A 20,521-nucleotide genomic window follows, 5' to 3' on the forward strand; every position below is an offset into this window, starting at 1 on the left:
AGCACTATTTAGGTCAATGTTTTCTCATTATATTTGACTAGGAATCCTGATTTTCTCTCTTGACACCTCATAACACACTATAGAAAACAATACACTTTGGAAAAGATGGTTGTCAGGAAACTCTCAAATCTCATACTGAAAGTAATCTTGCATTTTCCAAGAACGATGAGAGAAAGATTCTTTTAACTTCCTCAAAATTGATTAGGACACAGATGCAGAACAAATAAACTATATGTTTCACAAATATACAATTAAATAATTATTAGCTGAATACCCTTGTAACAGTCACCCAGGAGGCAGAACCTTTCCAGCTACTTGGAAGGAAGAACTTCACAACTTCCTCCTAATAGTAACTAACTTGCTTCCCTTAAAAGTAAATTCTGCCCTGATGTCTATGATAGTCTTTTCCTTACAGGTCTAAAACCAGAGTGGTTCAAATTCAGATTGTTAGTTCTGTCTTTAGATATGTCTTTAAACCTCTTTTAACCTAGCTTCTCTTCCCCTTGCTTGTTTTCCCCCTTCCTAGTAATTTATTGGTGAGGAAACAGGCCACCTGTCCTATAAACATTTTCAGTCTCTCTTTCGTGAATTGCATCTGCATGGTGAGGTTTAACATGTTCCTTTATCCTTGAATTTCCTGTAAATTGGAAGTTGGATATCAAGGCTTCATTAGTCTTTGACAAGACTCCTTCACAGAAAGTGTGCTGTTTGCCAGAAAGCACGTTAATGTGTGTTTATCACTTTTTGTGAGCGTGGCTATCATTGATGGTCAACGACTACAGCCTTTGCTATTTAGGGAATGCAAAATGGCAGTGTTCAAATTCTATCATTCTTCCTTATTTGTTTGTGGAACTGTTTCTATTGAAAGAATTTTTGCTTCCACAGCCATTTAATTATTCAATAATCCATTTTGTATTGAGAAGGCAAGCAAAATTAATATCAACTTTTTATTTGCTGGTTTTCAAAATGGGGAATTTTTAGCAGCTTTCACCGTATGTGACTTTTTTGTGTTGTTATGAAATCACAGATTTAAACAAATTTGATGTGTTTTAATCCTTTTCAGTTATCATTTACAATAATATTCAGATTCTCCTAGTGATAGTCTTTTAAAATGTGTCCTATAAACATTTCAATAAAGACTCTGGTGGTCCTCATTAGCTTCTGTGCTATATATGTCAGGATGTTTCAGGCTCATCTTGGACATTTCCTTTGTCAGACTTGGAATCAGCTATTGCTCTATTAAAACTTGATTTGTTTTAGTGGTAATGCCTCTTCAGTGCCACAGAAAGAGCTTTAGGAGTGCTTACTGTTACTGGATTCCACTATTCCTAGATACTTCAGTAGGCAGAAGTTTATAATATATATTATTATTTCCTTTATTTTGAAGACAAAACATAAAAGTGGGTATATACTAATGTTTCCAATTGAAATTCAGAACAATAGGAGTTAGTTCTGTCTTACATCTGTATCTCATTCTTTCATACTAAGAATCAAGTTTATCAAGGACACTGAAGATTATAATCGAAATAGAATATATAATAATTACACATTTGCTTTATTCCACGTAAAAGAAAACATTCTCAGAATAATACTATACTACCACCAACACGAGTATTTGAAAACGTTAATATTTTTCATATAAATTCTCCTTTTTTTTACATTTGTGTTTTATATAGATCTTCAGAGCATGTAGCTTTTATCTAAGTTCCACCTGTGAAATGGCTCATTGCAAATCTCTGTATTGAAGTATTTCCAGTCATTGGAATGTATGTCTAAAACTCGGTCTCCAGGAAATTCCTAAGATAGGGCTCATGGAAACATGAGTTTGAGTTCTTGTATGTTATTAACAGTATATCTATATTTTTTAAAAATCATTTTTAATTGACACATAATTGTATATATTTATGGGGTACATGTGATGTTTTGATAGATGTATACATTGTGTAATGATTAAATCAGGGTATTTAGCATATACATCACTTCATGCATTAATTATTTCTTTATGATGAGAACATTCAGAACCCTCTCTTTTGGCTGTTTTTAAAAATGCAATGTAATATTGTTAAGCATAATCACCCTACTGTGTACTAGAACACCAGAACTTATTCCTCTTATCTAAGTGTAGCTTTCTATTCGTTAACCAATCTCTCCTGATTTCACTCTCTCCTCTACCTTCCCCAGCTTCTGGCAGCCACAATTCTACTCTCTACTTCTATGACATCAAACTTTTTAGAATCCACAGATGAGTAAAATCATGCCATATTTGTCTATCTGTACCTGGTTTATTTCACTTAACCTAATGTCCTCCAGGTTCATTCACGTTGCTGCAAAAAAAAAACAGGATGTCATTTTATTGTGGCTAAATAGTATTCCATTGTGTATGTCACATTTTCTTTATCCCTTCGTCCACTGATGGACACTTAGGTTAACTCCATATATTACCCGTTATGAATAATGCTTCTATAAACATGGAACTGCAGATGTCTCTTCAACATAACTGATTTCATTTCCTTTTATTTCATTTCCCACTACTACACAGTAGTGGGAATGCTGGATTATATGGAATTTTATTTTTTATTTTTTGAGGAAACTTCCTGCTGTTTTCCATAGTGGCTGGACTAATTTACATTCCCACCAAGAGTGTAAGTCCCTCTGTTTCTCCATCCATGCCTAACATTTTTTTTTTTTGTCTTTTTGATAATAGCCACTTTAATTGAAATGAGGTGATATCTTATTTTGGTTTTGATGTGCATTTCCCTGATGATTAGTGACATTGAACATTTTTTCATTTACCTGTTGGCCATTTGTATGTCTTCTTTTGAGAAATGTCTATTCAGGTCTTGTGTCCATTTATCTTTGGTCATTATACTTGAAAGTGAGCTATGCTGGACATACAATCCTTGGATCATGTGTTTTTTTTTTTTTCTTTGTGCTTATTTATTATATTTCTACATTTTCTTCTTGAATAAAATTTTCCTGTAAAAAAGTCTGACAATATTTTATTTTCTTTATAAACCAATACTCAAAGAATTTTTTTTCTCTTCTATAAAGCTTAATAATTATACTAGGATATGTCTCAGTATTGGTGATTCTGATGTGCCTTTCCAATAAGTAGTTAGAAATTGTTTTCTTTATTTTTATTGGAAAGTTTTCTGAATCTTCCTTTTATTAAGTTCTGTGCTCTTGCCTTGGTTTTCATTTTCATGAAATTTTATTACATGCATGTGGTATCTGCTTTTCCTTACTTCTCTATTTGTCAGGTTTTTTCAAATTATTTTATATCTCTTTTTGAATGTGTTTTGTAATCGTTTTCTTTACATCTTTAATTTCTCTTTAAGCATTATTTGTTGTATTTTTATTCTTGTATTTCTTCTTATTTCATTTTTATTTCTAAAAATGATTTTTAAAGTTCTAATTATTTATTGGGGTCTGTCACCTAATTTTTGAATTTTTTCTAATCCTTTTCTGTTCTTTTATATCTTGGGTCATTTCTTAAGTGACTTTTAACCCCTTTGAATACAGTAGTTTTTATATGTTTTGTGTGCGTTTCTTTCTGCTGCACTGCCTAATCTGTGGGGATGTTAATCTGCCCTTTATTCTTTTTCCTTAGAATATTCTTTCATGGAATTTAAATGTTATCTCTTTCTTTGTTTACTTTTCTGTGAAATTCGTTTCTGTGAACTTTTAAAAGGGAGTATGGTTGAGGATTGTTTTCTTCTCATTTGATTTCGTGGCTCCAAGGCTCCAACTCTCTTTCTCTCTCTCTCTCTCTCTCTCTCACACACACACACACACACACACACACACACACACACACACACACGGTCAAAAAGAAAACAGGTTACTTTGTGAGATTTAATGTTTCCCATTTCCTTCCTCACCTTGCTTCCTGGTCCTTTCTTTTTCCTCACTGCTATTTTCCTTGTTTCACTCAGTTGGGAAATTCTTCCCACCTGTTTTTGTTTAGTAGAGGGGTGGGGGAGAGGAGGAGATTGTTCTGGAAGGGAGCGCTGGCTTGTTAATGTTGGCAGTTCAGGGGATCCAGACTGTGTCAGCTTCCAAGACCTCTCCATAAACCCCTTATATTCAGCTGCTCTTGAAGTGTGAAAATTTCTCCAGGTCTCAGCTTTAGTTCCCCATTTTGGTTGCCTGCTCATCAGATTGCCCCATTTTTGCCTTCTGCTCTCTTCTCTCAGATGCTGATATCACACAGGTCCAGGGCTTCCACTGTTGGTCCCACCTGCTTGTGGTTTGGGATTTGTGGTGATGGCTTGTCACTTTATACTGAGCATATGGTCTGTGTGTTCTTGGTTTGGCTCTCCTTGTTGCACTGTGATGTGAAAAGATCTTGTCTCTACTTCTGTGACCATCGTCTAAGAATCTCTTGAGAACTGTGTTAAACCTGTGAAGCATGAGTAACAATTCTTCAGATCCAGACTTTTCTATGTATTTTCTCATTCCTTGTCAGCTTTGGAGAACCAGGGTTTAATTTCATTAAAAAATTCTTCTGAAAGCTCTGCAAAGGTATTTTTTGTGAACGTTTTACACTATTTTTCCAAATAAGAAAACTGAAGTTCTTGAAGTATAGATCCATTTTGGCCTCAGGAAAAGACAGAGAGAGAAACAGCAAAGCTACTGACAGTAGGACTAATAGGCTATCCAAGGGAGAGACCATCTCAGAATTATCAGTTAGACCCTGTAACAGAATTAAGGCATTGGGTTTCTGTATCTGATGGAAGCTTACAAGGCCAGGCCTTGGAGTCACGCTTATCCCCAGACAATAAATTTGCAGAGTGATTTAAATTCACAAATAATTGGATTTATCACAGGTTTTATTAAACTCTGATTATTACTAGTTCAGTGATAATGAGAAAAATATCAAGTTATACCTCCTTGTTTAGATGTATTTAAAATGTCTTATCTAAATTATCTGTCTGTCATCTTTTATATGAGTAAATTAAAACTCAGTTATGTATATTTTTTATTAATTTCCTGATGGATTCTATTTTTCTAGAAAACACCAGCTAGATTTTATAGGAAATGTTATGAGAAAAGAGAAAACATTGTATTCTCTTCATCAGATATACATAGCTATGGGAAACTCTTACATTCAGATAATATGATCATAATCCAGGGTTGGCCATTTCTCCACTAATGGCAGCTTACAAAAATACAGTTGAAGAACCAAATTACCCTTGAAGAACCAAATTATTACACATAACAAACATTTATTATTTGTATGCTCTATACCAGACACAGTACATGGCACAGAATGTCTAAGAAAATTAAGACTTTGGCTCTCAAATTGCCCATAGGAAGGAATGCACAAACATAAATACATGTAAGAGAAATGTTTACTAGGTAAGGCAATTCCATTTGTTATGGGTCCAAGCAAGTCAATTGAGGCTCACAGAAAGGACATCTGATTTCATCTGGAGGGATATGAATACAAGTATTTAAGTCAGTCAAAAGGCTTTGCTTCTAGAGATAACAAAATGTGTGAAGGCATAATGTCATAAGGGAAGACTGAACTTTAAGGTAAATGCTGCTTTACAAAAGTGGTAAGTTAGAAAAACTAGTCTCATGAAGGGGTTTCTGTACTAGACACTAACTGGTTCTAACTGGATCATCTTCCCTAGCAAATAAACATTAGCTATATAACCTTGATTTTTTAAAAATAAAACTGGTCCAAAGTTGACTTTTGATTAGTTATTCACACATCATTTTCCCACTTCTATATGCAGGAAATTGACAATATGTCTTTATATAATTACTCTAGAGAAGAGAAGATCCAGAATTGTATTTGAAGAGTCTTGATCTAATAAAGAAATCATCCAGATAGATATAAACATCCTTTCTCTTCTCTTTTTTACTTATCCTCACTCTCCTCCATCTCTCTTGTGGATAATTCATTATTTTATGAACTTTCTATAAACAGCTAATAGAGAGAAAGAAATAAGGATAAAAACACTAACATTAAAGTTTCTATAAATAGCTATTAGAAAGAAATAAGGAGAAACAGTAATCTATCACTTGTTAGCAACACTAGGAGAATTTTTATAAGATGAAGTGTGAAATTACTGCCTGAGACGAGGCTGAATCATGTTCGTGAACCCATACAATCCTCTTTGCCTGTTTCTATGGGAAGAAACTTAGCAGGGGAGTAAGATGCAGTGTTGGTTTTCTTTATATTAATATGTAATTATCCAAAACTATATGGTATGAAATGTGGATGAGCTTCAAGAAGATATTTTAGAACTACACCCATCAGACTTAGACACATATGGACTGTGAGATCCGAGGAAGAAAATTTTTAAATCTCATCAAGTTTCATCCCATCCCCATTCTTCTGTCTCATCTAGGTTTAGATGAGGAACTAAGGTTTAGAGTATAGAAGCGAATTGTTCAAGGTTACATAGTAATTTGATTGATGTGTGTATGCTTTATTTTCTCTTTTACTTGATAGCTTAGACTAAGCAGGTACCTAAGCCTTTACCTGTGATCACTTGTTTCAGACATTAATTGATTACTTTATAAGATAAAAATTCAGGAGAGCACTAATCAGGAGCATCTACCAAGATACTTTCATTTTATTTTATCGACAAATCATTTGTTATTATTCTGCCACATGAGAAGCAGCATTCAAATTAATTGGTAAAATAGTAATAAATTATTGGTAAGCATTTAGCATGGAATTCATGTGCAGATAATTAAGAATAATTGCTTGGTTTCATGGGCTTTTCTTGATTATCTAGAGACAATTTGATTCAATTAAGTATAAAATTACTTTGTAAGTACTGACAGATCCAAATACAAAATCACATGGATGGTGAATGTGTATCAATGGTCCAAACTTTTACAATTAAAAGAAAAAATCGTGGCATGCTTTTTGCATATTTTAGTGCAATCCAACATAATAATTTTTATTCATAGCCAAGACTCAGTTTATAGGTTTTGTTCTTTATTACTATATCTGAAAGGGGAATAGGAATAAAAAACAAATAAAATGTCCCACCTATAGAAATGGTGATTTGATTATCTTAATCCAGAGACTTTTATATCTCCCATGACTTAAGAATCTATGGGCCTTATTAGATTTGGGGGTCTGGGATTGCACGTTGTCAACATGTTTAATAGTATTTGTTGAAAAACTGCGACATATAATTGATAGCAAGACTTTCAAGGAGTGACATGAGAAGTAGAAGCCATGATTCAACATGCCCTAAAAGAATTTGTAAAGAAAGTAAGAGGCAGGGCAATGAAGAAACAGAATGGCGATGTAAAGAAAGGGAGCACACGAGGATACACGTATGTATGTGTTTAGAAGCAGTTGTATACAGAATATCCTAAGCATGGGTGGAAGTTTGCTCAAAAAGGAAGAGAAGAACCTGGCATTGTTAGATAAAAGAGATTAAAGACTGTGAGAAGAGTAAGGCTTGATTAGTGTTCTGAAAACGGTGAATAGGATTTGGAGGACAGTGGAAAGAAGATTGTTTGAGTAGGAGGAGCTTGAAGCCCCACTATGGGTAGACCAGCTAGATGAAATCTGGCAGGCCAGTTGACCTGGGTCAAGAGTATTATAGGAGCTGAGCCTATTATAGGAACTGGGTCAAGAGTGTTATAGGAGCTGAGGAGGACACGTGGAGCCACGGGTATCATGATATTTGCAGGATATCTTTGGAGTTCACATTTTCACGTTAATTTTGCCAGAAGGGCAACAGCATGCAGTTGTCCATGCTCTGTGGACCAAAGGCATCCCCAAATAAGAAGGTTCTAGTGTACTGGCAATATTGATTTTATAATTCCCTTTCTATATCTCTGTGTTCTAATGTTTAAAAAATGATTTTCTCATGAAAATTTTCTGTGAGATTATTTTTATTAGACTAGACTATCTGAGGTCACAGGGCAGTGTCTTCCTTTTTTTTTCTTAAAGCATTTAAACATTCAAAATATATAGATCTCTTACATTGTTGCAGACTATTTGAGAGTACAGTATGAGTTTAAATGATAGAAATAGTCTCCGTGTGCTTAATTATATATGGGAGATAGAAATGTAGCCTTCGGCCGGGCGCGGTGGCTCAAGCCTGTAATCCCAGCACTTTGGGAGGCCGAGACGGGCGGATCATGAGGTCAGGAGATCGAGACCATCCTGGCTAACACGGTGAAACTCCATCTCTACTAAAAAATACAAAAAAAAAAAAAAAAAAAAACCGGGTGAGGTGGTGGGCGTCTGTAGTCCCAGCTACTCAGGAGGCTGAGGCAGGAGAATGGCGGGAACCTGGGAGGCGGAGCTTGCAGTGAGCTGAGATCCGGCCACTGTACTCCAGCCTGGGCGACAGAGCGAGACTCCGTCTCAAAAAAAAAAAAGAAATGTAGCCTTCAAGGTAACAAAGGAAAAACAAAAGAGTTGTCAGGTGGAAAAAAAACCAGTTTTTAATAAATCACAGAATGATTTCACTTTCTAAGTGATATATTTAACCCTCCAGATAATCTATTGCCTATATTGTTATATATGTGCCTACTTATATGTGTATATCTTATATAATTTATCAAATAAGTTGCCCACAGTTAACTTTTCCTACTCTGACTTTAATAGTTTTAACCCTCCAGATAATCTGTTGCCTATATTGTTATATATATGCCTACTTATATGTGTATATCTTATATAATTTATCAAATAAATTGCCCACAGTTAACTTTTCCTACTCTGATTTTAATAGTCATGCGATCCCCACACAATGCAGAAAAGAACTCGCCACCTGCTAAGACCATCACTGAGCTCAAGGACTTGTGCTGAAGACTCACAGGTGCAGCCTTGCCTCCTTAATGAAAATTGCTTCCAGTTCCAGTACAATCTAACAGGTACAGTTGAAATCTATGACCTTGTCGTTTTCCCTGAACATTGACTAATGAGAGAATTTTTGTGTGTGTTTTCATTCTCAAGATTAAGAATGGAGAGTAGAATGTGTGAGTGTCTTGCATAAAAGGCTGAGGACTTGATGTTTCTAGTATCCCCTCACAGAAAGAAATGCCCACTCTTGGCATGTCGAATCAGCAAGGCCACGTAAAATCTCTGTAGTAAGAGAAGCTTAGAAAGATTTGGCAACATTTCAGAAAAATGTTGATTTAAGCCACGATAAACTGAAACAACAAAAATAAGTAGCAGAGAATAATTTACCATTGAGAGAAAAAGTAATCATACTGTCATAGAATTTTGCTCTTTTGTGCTTTTTATTATTTCAGAAAACTGAGCTTGTGATGTACTTTCTGTATGGGTCTGAATAAGAATGAATGCTAGGACTGGCTGGTCAGGGATGTTTTCGAGGCACTGGGAATTACATCAAGTCGAGCTGTTCGGCCACTGCTCAGCATTTTTCCAGGCACCACAGTGCTTAGTGTCTAAAACCAGAGGACTGTTATGGTTACATTGATCTGCTCCTTGCCATTCCCTGCAGCAGCAGACATTCCAAAATGCTGCAAAATGTGGAACCATGTTAAGTCACAGCATTGAATTCAATACTGACAACCAAACCACCACTTGCCTGCAGAGGCAAAGTAATTGCCTTTTCTGAAATAAAAAAAATAAAAAATAAAAATCCTCACCACAGCCACGTTGACTGCTGAGATTCCTCTTGTGGAAAACCTCATAGTGACTTCTGTGGGGCTGTCTGATTGTCTTCATGGGTGAAAATGAGCTGGTGTATTTGTCCTTTTTCTTTAGAGAAAAGATCTCTGGTTTTTATAGTACTGTTTCAGAAATACAATAAAACTTGCTTTATTGGAAGAGCATATCTTTGAAAGACTGATTTTACTATACATGGGTTCCTATTAAACTATTAGATCATCTACCAAATATGGAAAATTTCCTTAATGAGTTTTGTATGATCAAGGGTCTTCCTTTCTACTGACACCAAAAATAACAGTTGTTTAAAAATCAAATTAACGGCCAGGTATGGTGGCTCACGCCTGTAATCCCAGCACTTTGGGAGGCCGAGGCGGGTGGATCACGAGGTCAGGAGATCGAGACCATTCTGACTAACATGGTGAAACCCTGTGTCTACTAAAAATAGAAAAAAAAAATAGCCAGGTGTGGTGGCAGGCACCTGCAGTCCCAGCGACTCGGGAGGCTGAGGCAGGAGAATGGCGTGAACTAGGGAGGCGGAGCTTGCAGTGAGCCGAGATTGCTCCACTGCACTCCAGCCTGGGCGACAGAGCGAGACTCAAAAAAAAAAAAAAAAAAAATCAAATTAACTATGGGATAATTTATTCTAACTCTTCACCATCTAGTTTGTAATATGACTAGCCAAATCTGTAAAACTTTTTCTCACGATAGAATAATTTGAAAAAAAATATAGTTTCTGTAACAGTCCGTGCAGTTTTATGTGCCTTTCCCTCTTTCTTTCCTGGAGCATCTCTTTTGACTATTCTGTATCAAATGCACTAAATGGTTTAAATGATTGGATTTAGTGTTGAAAACATTTTCAAGTTTACATAAAAGATTGGTGTCTTAATCTGTCCTGGATACTATAACAAATTGCTATAGACTATGTAGCTTATAAAACACATAAATGTATTTCTTATAGTTCTGGAGGCTGGAAGTCCAAAATCAAGGTGCTACTAGATTCAGCATCTGGTGAGGAGGGCCTTTATCTCTAGATAGTGCCTTCTAGCTACACCCTCCCAGGATGGATGGGACAAACAAGCTCCCTTAGGCCTCCTTTATAAAGACACTAATTTCATTCATGAGAGCTCAGCTCCCATGTTCTAATTATCTCCCAAAGGTTATACCTCAAAATACCATCACCTAGAGGGTTGCGATTTAAATATATGAATTTTGCAGGGGGACACAAGCATCTGGACCATAGCAATTGGCATCATTTCTGGGTTGTTTTTTCTCTCAATTATCCTAAACAAATAGTTGATTCTAAAGTGGTTTTTCTTCACCATCCTGGTTAGTATATTTCCTCTTCTACTTCAGCCAACCATGAGATGGTTTCTAACAAACCATTTGGCTCTTTATCTTTGGAAAGCAAATTTAAGCAGGTAACTCACTTTTCTTTGTGTATTTGGTTTTTGTTTGTTTTGCAATAAAGGCATTGCACGATGCTTCCCAAAGCTACCTGGAAATGATTTTAGGATTATGTGTGGACTATCCTCCACCAATGCAGATAATCAAAGAACTGTTGTATTTTGCTCACATGGCCATAATTTTGAAACTCAGTGTGGGTGATCCTATGCCTGTAGAGTGGAGCACATGCCAGCTGAGTGAAAATGCACCCTGTGGTCAAGGCGTCAGGACCCGCCTACTAAGCTGTGTGCGCAGTGATGGCAAGCCAGTCAGCATGGACCAATGTGAGCAGGTAATGTGTTTATATTCGTATCTCACATCCAAGGCTTGTTTTTCTTAATATTGATCTGCAGTTCCACGAGGTCCAATATAGATAACGGACTAATTTCTTCTCATCTCAGCTTAGGTTCAGTTAGAGTAAAGGGTGCCAGTATAGTACGGTTATAGCTCACTAGTTTTGAATTTAGTCAAAATGACTGGGAAAGGTCATTTTTGTAGTGGAGAAATGGGTTCATTAAAAATATATGTTTGTATTACTTGTAAAATGTTATTTAACTGTACTTGTTTGCCAAACTGTTGACCTTGGGGTGACTTTGATATTTAAATATGATTCTTTTGTATTGGACAGGTGATTCATTTGCATATGTGATAATACTGTCCCTTGCATAGAAGACGAACATGGACACTTGCCATTACAGAATCATGTCAGTTTGCTTAAGCAGATAATATTTGGATAAATAGCAGAGATTTTTCTTTGCGACCTACATTAAAATGCATCCCTACCAAGTTTCAAATTAATGGGTTCTGAATGTTTGTAATTTTATTGCCCTCCTTTTTTTCCTCTGTTCCAAACTATATGGAGTTCAGACAAAAGCTATAGTCAGAACTTTTCCAAAGAACTTGGCATTTTCTTGCCAACATGTAAATGAAAAACACTGTGAGGGCAGTTTAATAGAAGTAAAGATACTATCACACTTCAAGAATCACTTGAAAGAATCTTTCAATAAATTGGAAAAAGGGGGCCAGTTAACTCACATTTCCCCGGAAACTTCTTTAACAAACTGGCAAAATGAAAATTGGTGGCATTTCTCTTAAGAGAGGTGGAATACATCAGTGGGAATTAAAACAAAACAAACCTCTGTCACCTATCCTGACTTCGCTCTGTTAAGTATTGTCACAACATGCTCAAGCTCTTTAAACCAACGGAGCAGTTGCAGACTACGTCACCAATCCTAAGAACAGAACATCTGAAATGGATTTCCATTTGGTCAAATCCTGAAACTGACTGATACAGGGCAGAGTGCTGTATACCATGATTTATTTTAACATATATTTTATTTAATCAGCCTCTAAAGAAGTTGTCTGTTTCAGTGGAAAAAAAAAAATCATTAATCTACAACTCCCAATAGGTGAGCATTGATTATTTAGTGTAATGAGTATTTTCTTTTGATACAAAAATATATAAACTATTCATTAACAGAAAGTCAGTTTCTGTGATTTCCAGATACCATATGCCCAATAAATATGTAAAAAATATCAGTTTTTAAAAATCTCAAGTTATTAACATGACTAGAATATCCATGTATCTCAGACAGATTATAGGTCTCATTATGATAATATCCATTTCACCCACTTGGCAAGTCATTGTACTGTAATCATTAATTTTAGCTTGGTGAGGGTATTGCTAACATATAACACATGTTGAATGTCCAAGTTTTCCTAAGTAAGCACACAAATAGTGTGTTATTCCTAGAGCAGAATTTTCTATTGTTCTTTCTGTGCTTCTCAGGTGTTTTATTCTTTCACTAAGACCTCTGCTACCCTGGCCATTAGAAAATTTGTACCGTTTCCCAAGATGATGGTTTCAGAGAGGACAAGAAAGAAAATAAACTGTATCATCAATTTGATCCATAGTTATGACCATTATTGTATTTTTAGCCCAGGCTTTTTTATGCACTTCAGATGGGTTTCTGATTGTATTTTTATCCCCATATTATTATTTTCTAGCCTAGCTGGCTTTCTGTGTTGGCCCTCTATGTACTTTTGGCCTATTCAGAAGCACAAAGTGCCTGAATTTGGTGTTGAAGTGTCTTTCTGGCTCCTTGCTGATTGAACAACAGGACAGATCTCTGTGTAGCGAGACACCTCTGCTTTCCTGGCAGCCTAATGGAGTTTAGAATTTTATAAAAAGAAATTTGGGCTGACAAGTTTTTATTTGGTAATTGAAGGGCAATCATTTTCTATGATTGTCACCAGTTTATATAAGAAGGGATATATTTCCCCACTGAAATATGGAAAGGTTAGTATCACAGAGTAAAGGAGAGTCTTTCCCGCGAAAGGACAGTGATTTGACTAAAGAGTGATTCCTCCAATAAAGTTGTGTTTCATTTCCATTTGCAGCGTAATTTGGAGAAGCCCCAGAGAATGAGCATTCCCTGCTTGGTGGAATGCGTCGTCAACTGTCAGCTCTCAGGGTGGACGGCTTGGACAGAGTGTTCACAGACCTGTGGCCATGGAGGTATTGGTTTCCCCATGTTTCCCGCTAACTAGTATAGGGTTTCTAAATATCTTTCAGTATGCTATAGCTTGATAAATGGCATAGGGTACGGGACCCAGCTGAAGTCAACATGAAACTGGCCCACAGGGGAAGAAAACCAGAGTCTGGCCTCATATCAGTCTAGGAGAATGAGGCAGAGGTTGCAGAATGGACCAGATAACAGTGGCAGACTCCAGAGAGGCTGAGGAACCTGTGGGACAGTGTTTATTCAGAAGGTCATAAGCTCAACAAATTGAAAAAAACATGTTGGCCTCAGTGGTTTTTGGAAAAAGTGATATGTATTATTTAACTAAAGTTGTATTATTTAGTAAAGCTGTAAACCCCCAAAACACACCCTAGGCTGAACATAATAGACTAGAGACTTGCTTTTCACCCACATAAATAGAGGGCTTTATGCTTCAAAATGTAAATCAAGGACACAAGTTCACAGGGGTTCTGCCACTTTAACAGGACCAAGTTACTCTGGATGGTGATATCACTTGGCACAGTGGAGATTTTATGAACTGGTTTGGAAGCAGCATACATTTCTTACGTATATATTAGACAAAATTGCTCTACATTTCCAACTCATTGGAAGATGGCAGGGAAGGAAATGTACTTTCTGAGTTGTCAGTCACATCTCAGCAGTAATGTTATAAACGAAAGGGAGTATAAATCTTTGGGGATGAAACAGAAATCATTACTACATGATCCCAGAATCCCAGTGGATAAGTAATGCACCATGGCAAGGAATGCAGAAGGCAATTGGTACTCAGTAGTGAGCCAGGTAAGTGGAAACAGAGATGGCATTCCAGTCATTAGGGTGAAGTAGGGATCAAGACATGGGTCCATGGGAGAAACAGAGCTGGCTTAGGATAGAACTCTGGTCCTAAAGTAGAGTTGCAATATATCATAAGGTACATGTCAGAAATTTGGAGTAAGGACCTAGGGAGAAATCCTGGTACACTGTTAGTACATCTTAGTACATTTTGTGCTGCTATAATAGAATACCTGAGGCTTGTTAATTTATGAAGAAAATAGGTTTACTTGGCTTATGATTCCTGTGGCTAGAAGGTTCAAGATTGGGCAGCTGCATCTGGCAAAAGCCTCGGGCTGTGTCAACTAATGGCAGAAAGCAGAGGAGAGAAGGTGTTTGTAAAGAGATCACATCATGAAAGAGGAAGCAAGAGATAGAAACTGAGGAAGCAAGAGAGAAATAACCCTGTGTTGCAGGAATGAATCTATTCAATGAATGAGAACTCACTCACATCCAGGGAGGACATTAATCCATTCATGGGGATCTGCACTTATGACCCACACACCACCCCATAGACCTCATTGTCCAAGACCACCACAAAGGTGATCAAATTTTGATCTGAGTTTTGATGGGAACAAACCAAATGCAAACCATAGCAATCCACCGGTGAATCTAAAAACTCATGTTCCTCTCACATGCAAAATACTGCCATTCCATTCAATAATCCTAAAAGTCTTAACTTGTTTCAGTACCAACTTAGAAGCCCAAAATCCAGAGTCTCATCTGAGACTGAAGGTAAGTTCTTCCAGCGTTGAGTCTACAAAAAAAAAAAAAAAAAAAAAAAGTTATTTACTTCCAAAGTACAATGGTGGTATAGACATTTGTGAACATTCCTATTCCAAAATAGAAAAGCTAGCAGAAGGCAAGAAATATCTAAGATCAGAGCAGAACTGAAGGAGATTGGGACTCAAAAAGCCCTTCAAAAAACCAATGAATCTAGGAGCTGCTTTTTTGAAAACATCGACAAAATTGATAGACCGCTAGCACGACTAATAAAGAAGAAAAGAGAGAAGAATCAAATTGACATAATAAAAAATGATAAAGGGGATATCACCACCAATCTCACAGAAATACAAACTACCATCAGAGAATACTATAAGCGCCTCTACACAAATAAACTAGAAAATCTAGAAGAAATGGATAAATTCCTGGACACATACACCCTCCCGAGACTAAACCAGGAAGAAGTTGAATCCCTGAATAGACCAATAACAGGCTTTGAAATTGAGGCAATAATTAATAGCCTACCAACCAAAAACAGTCCAGGACCAGATGAATTCACAGTCAATTCTACCAGAGGTACAAAGAGGAGCGGGTACCATTCCTTATGAAACTATTCCAATCAATAGAAAAAGAGGGAATCCTCCCTAACTCATTTGATGAGGCCAGCATCATCCTGATACCAAAGTCTGACAGAGACACAACAACAAAAGAGAATTTTAGACCAATATCCCTGATGAATATCGATGCAAAAATCCTCAATAAAATACTGGCAAACCGAATCCAGCAGCACATCAAAAAGCTTACTCACCACGATCAAGTTGGCTTCATCCCTGGGATGCAAGATTGGTTCAACGTATGCAAATCAATAAACATAATCCAGCATATAAACAGAACCAAAAGCAAAAACCACATGATTATCTCAATAGATGCAGAAAAGGCCTTAGACAAAATTCAACAGCCCTTCATGCTAAAACCTCTCAATAAACTGGGTATAGATGGCACATATCTGAAAATAATAAGAGCTATTTATGACAAACAGCCAATATCATACTGAATGGGCAAAAACTGGAAGCACTCCCTTTGAAAATGGGCATAAGACAGGGATGCCCTCTCTCACCTCTCCTATTCAACATAGTGTTGGAAGTTCCGGCCAGGGCAATCAGGCAGGAGAAAGAAATAAAGGGTATTCAATTAGGAAAAGTGGAAATCAAATTGTCCCTGTTTGCAGATGACATGATTGTGTATTTAGAAAACCCCATCGCCTAAGCCCCAAATCTCCTTAAGCTGATAAGCAACTTCAGCAAAGACTCAGGATACAAAATCAATGTACAAAAATCATAAGCATTCCTATACAGCAATAACAGGCAAACAGAGAGCCAAATCATGAATGAACTCCCATTCACAATTGCTTCAAAGAGAATAAAATACCTAGGAATCCAACTTACAAGGGATGTCAAGGACCTCTTCAAGGAGAACTACAAACCACTGCTCAATGAAATAAAAAAGGACACAAACAAATGGAAGAGCATTCCATGCTCATGGATAGGAAGAATCAATATTGTGAAAATGGCCATACTGCCCAAGGTAATTTATAGATTCAATGCCATCCCCATCAAGCTACCAATGACTTTCTTCACAGAATTGGAAAAAAACTACTTTAAAGGTCATATGGAACCAAAAAAGAGCCCCATATTGCAAAGACAATCCTAAGCCAAAAGAACAAAGCTGGAGGCATCATGCTACCTGAGTTCAAACTATATTACAAGGCTACAGTAACCAAAACAGCATGGTACTGGTACCAAAACAGAGCTATAGACCAATGGAACAGAACAGAGCCCTCAGAAATAATACCACACATCTGCAGCCATCTGATTTTTGACAAAGCTGACAAAAAAAATAATTGGGAAAAGGATTCCCTGTTTAATAAATTGTGCTGGGAAAACTGGCTAGCCATATGTAGAAAGCTGAAACTAGATCCCTTCCTTACACCTTATACAAAAATTAATTCAAAATGGATTAAAGACTTAAATGTTAGACCTAAAACCATAAAAATCCTAGAGGAAAACCTAGGCAATACCATTCAGGCCATAGGCATGGGCAAGGACTTCATGACTAAAACACCAAAAGCAATGGCAACAAAAGTCAAAATAGACAAATGGGATCTAATTAAAGAGCTTTTGCACAGCAAAAGAAACTACCATCAGAGTGAACAAGCAACCTACAGAATGGAAGGAAATTTTCACAATCTACCCATCTGACAAAGGGTAATATCCAGAATCTACAAAGAACTTGAACAAATTTACAAGGAAAAATCAAACAACCCCATCAAAAAGTGGGCAAAGGATATGAACAGACATTTCTCAAAAGAAGACATTTATGCAGACAACAGACACATGAAAAAATGCTTATCATCACTGGCCATCAGAGAAATGCAGATCAAAACCACAATGAGATACCATCTCACACCAGTTAGAATGGCAATCATTAAAATGTCAGGAAACAACAGGTGCTGGAGAGGATGTGGAGAAATAGGAACACCTTTACACTGTTGGTGGGACTGTAAACTAGTTCAACCATTGTGGAAGAGAGTGTGGCAATCCCTCAAGGATCTAGAACTAGAAATACCATTTGACCCAGCCATCCCATTACTGGGTATATACCCAAAGGATTATAAATCATGCTACTATAAAGACATGCACACATATATTTATTGCGGCACTTTTCACAATAGCAAAGACTTGGAACCAACCCAAATGTCCATCAATGATAGACTGGATTAGGAAATGTGGCACATATACACCATGGAATACTATGCAGCCATAAAAAGGATGAGTTCATGTCCTTTGCAGGGACATGGATGCAGCTGGAAACCATCATTCTGAGCAAACTATCGCAAGGACAGAAAACCAAACACCACATGTTCTCACTCATAGGTGGGAATTGAACAGTGAGAACACTTGGACACAGAGTGGGGAACGTCCCCTCTCATGGGGTGGGGCGAGCGGGAGGGATAGCATTAGGAGAAATACCTAATGTAAACAATGAATTAATGGGTGCAGCACACCAACTTGGCACATGTATACATATGTAACAAACCTGCATGTTGTGCACATGTACCCTAGAACTTGAAGTATAATAAAAAAAAAAAAAAAGAAAAAGAAAAATAGGCCTGAATAAAGAAATGACAGGGCCCAGGAAAGTATAAAACATAGCAGGACTGGCATGAAATTTTTAATTTCTGGAACAGATTCATTTGACTTCATGTCCTGGGCACACTGGTGCAAGAAATGGGCTCCCAAGGCCTTGAGCAACCCCACCTCTATGGCTTTGCTGAGTGCAGCTCATGTGGCTGCTCTCGCCAGTTGGATTTGAATGCCTATGGCTTTTTCAAGTGGGCATTGCACATTGCCAATGGCTCTGCAGTCTGGGGTCCCCAGGGCAGCCCTGCTTCCGGGAATCTACTAGGTTTTGCCATGGTGAAAACTCTGCGACAGCTCCACTCCTGTGGCAGGTTTCTGTCTGGGCTCCCAAGCTTTCTGACACATCCTCTGAAATCTAGGTGGAAGTCAACATACCTTCACTGCTCTCCCATTACAAAATTAGTAATGTGGATGTGGATGCTCCTAAAGCTTATAGCTTGGACTCTCCAGAGTGACAGCATGGTTACATCTAGGGAAGATTGAGCCATGGCTGCTCCAGCAGGAATCACTGGGATGTGGGTAGCAGATCTCTGCAGCAACACAGGGCTGTGGCGCTCCGGTCATGTCCCCTGAAACCATTCTCTCCTTCTAGACTTCTGGACCTCTGATGGGAAGGGTTGGCCGAGAAGATCTTTAAAATGCCTTCAGGGCTTTTTCTCCATTGTTTTTACCATTACCACCTGGCTCCCTTTTAGCCATGCTACTCTCTTTAGCAAAGGGTCTCTTGGCAGTATTCTTGTATTCCTTTCCTGAAGATACTGTTTCGTTCTCTACCACATGGCCATGCTACAAATTTTCCAAATCTTTCCACTCAGCTTCCCTTTTCTCTGGCAGTTTACCATAAGCAGTTAGAAGCAGCAGCAGCCTGAGCTTTGCTGCTTAGAAATTTTGTCCACCAGGTATGCTGTTCTTTTGCTCTTAAGTTCTATATTCCACAAGGCTATAGGGCATGACCATGATGCAACCAAGTTGTTTGCTATGGTGTAACAAGGATAGTGTTTTATCCAGTTCCCAATAAGTTCCTTGTTTCCATCTGAGACTTCATCAGCATGTCTTTTACTGTCCATCTTTCTGTGAGCATTTTGGTCACAACCACTTAACCCGTCTCTAAGAAGTTCCAAACTCTCCCTCATCATTTTGTCTTCTTCTGAGACCTCACCAGAATCACACTTATTGCTCCATTTATGGCAATGCAGACTTTTTCTAGCCTGCCCCTGCATACTCTTCCAGCCTGTGTGTATTTTACCTAGTTGCAAACCCACTTTCACATTTTCAGATATCTGTATACCAACAATTCACTCCTCAGTACCAATTTTCTGAGTTAGTCCATTTCGTATTGCTATAACAGAATATCTAAGGCTGTGTAATTTATAAAGACAAGAGGTTTATTTGGCTAATGTTTCTGGTGCCTGGAAGGTGCAAGAATGGGCAGCTGCATCTGGTGGGGGTCTCAGGCTGCTTCAACTCATGACAGAAAGCGGAAGGGGAGCAGGCATGTGCAAAACAGTCACATGGTGAGAAAGAAAACAAGAGCAAGAAGCCAAGAAAGCCACACATTTTTAACAATCCTGTCTTGCAAGAGCTAATCCATTCCTGCAAGAGTGAGCACTCACTCACTCCCAAGGGAGGGCATTAATTTGTTAATGAGGAATCCTCGCCTATGACTCATATACCTCCCACTAGTCCTTACCTCCCAACCCCACTGCAAAGGAGATCAAATGTTGGCATGCCTTTGGTGGGCACAAACCACATCCAAACCATAGCAGGCAAATTAAACAGGGGAGGAGATGGAGATGGGAAGAAGAACTGCAGTTTGGAGAGATCATCATTGGGAGGGGAGGATGGGATACCAGGACCTGGATCTGATTGTCAACCACAGAAATTTGAAAGCAGTTTTCTAGAAGTTCTCATATTGGACCACTGGCACTAAGTTATGGACTCATCTATAAGCTACTCACAAATGGATGTGCTGATGTTGTTGATAATTATCTTCTTTAGTTGGGACTGTGTGAGAAACTAGGTATGACTCATGATTAAAAAGGAGCTCATCTGTGACCTCAACTGTAAGGTCCTAGAGAGGGCAGGGCCAAAAACAGTACCCAGGGTACATATTAGGAAAATGTGACTAAGAAAAATTGACAACTACTTCTACAAAGGATGTTACTCATAATGAAAAC

General features: G+C 37.7%; 1 protein-coding gene across 1 annotated transcript in view; it reads left to right on the plus strand.

Annotated features, from left to right (window-relative positions):
- LOC104673357 (thrombospondin type-1 domain-containing protein 7B-like) overlaps positions 1-20,521 on the plus strand; it is a 327,106-nt gene that overhangs the window by 251,253 nt on the left and 55,332 nt on the right. The window contains exons 8-10 of the mRNA XM_030916127.1: positions 8,721-8,862; positions 11,245-11,360; positions 13,469-13,586. Of these exons, the coding sequence (XP_030771987.1) occupies positions 8,721-8,862; positions 11,245-11,360; positions 13,469-13,586 (376 nt within the window). The remainder of the gene's footprint in view (positions 1-8,720; positions 8,863-11,244; positions 11,361-13,468; positions 13,587-20,521) is intronic.

The sequence above is a fragment of the Rhinopithecus roxellana genome, chromosome 14 (assembly GCF_007565055.1).
Source record: "Rhinopithecus roxellana isolate Shanxi Qingling chromosome 14, ASM756505v1, whole genome shotgun sequence".
NCBI classification, from domain to species: domain Eukaryota; kingdom Metazoa; phylum Chordata; class Mammalia; order Primates; family Cercopithecidae; genus Rhinopithecus; species Rhinopithecus roxellana.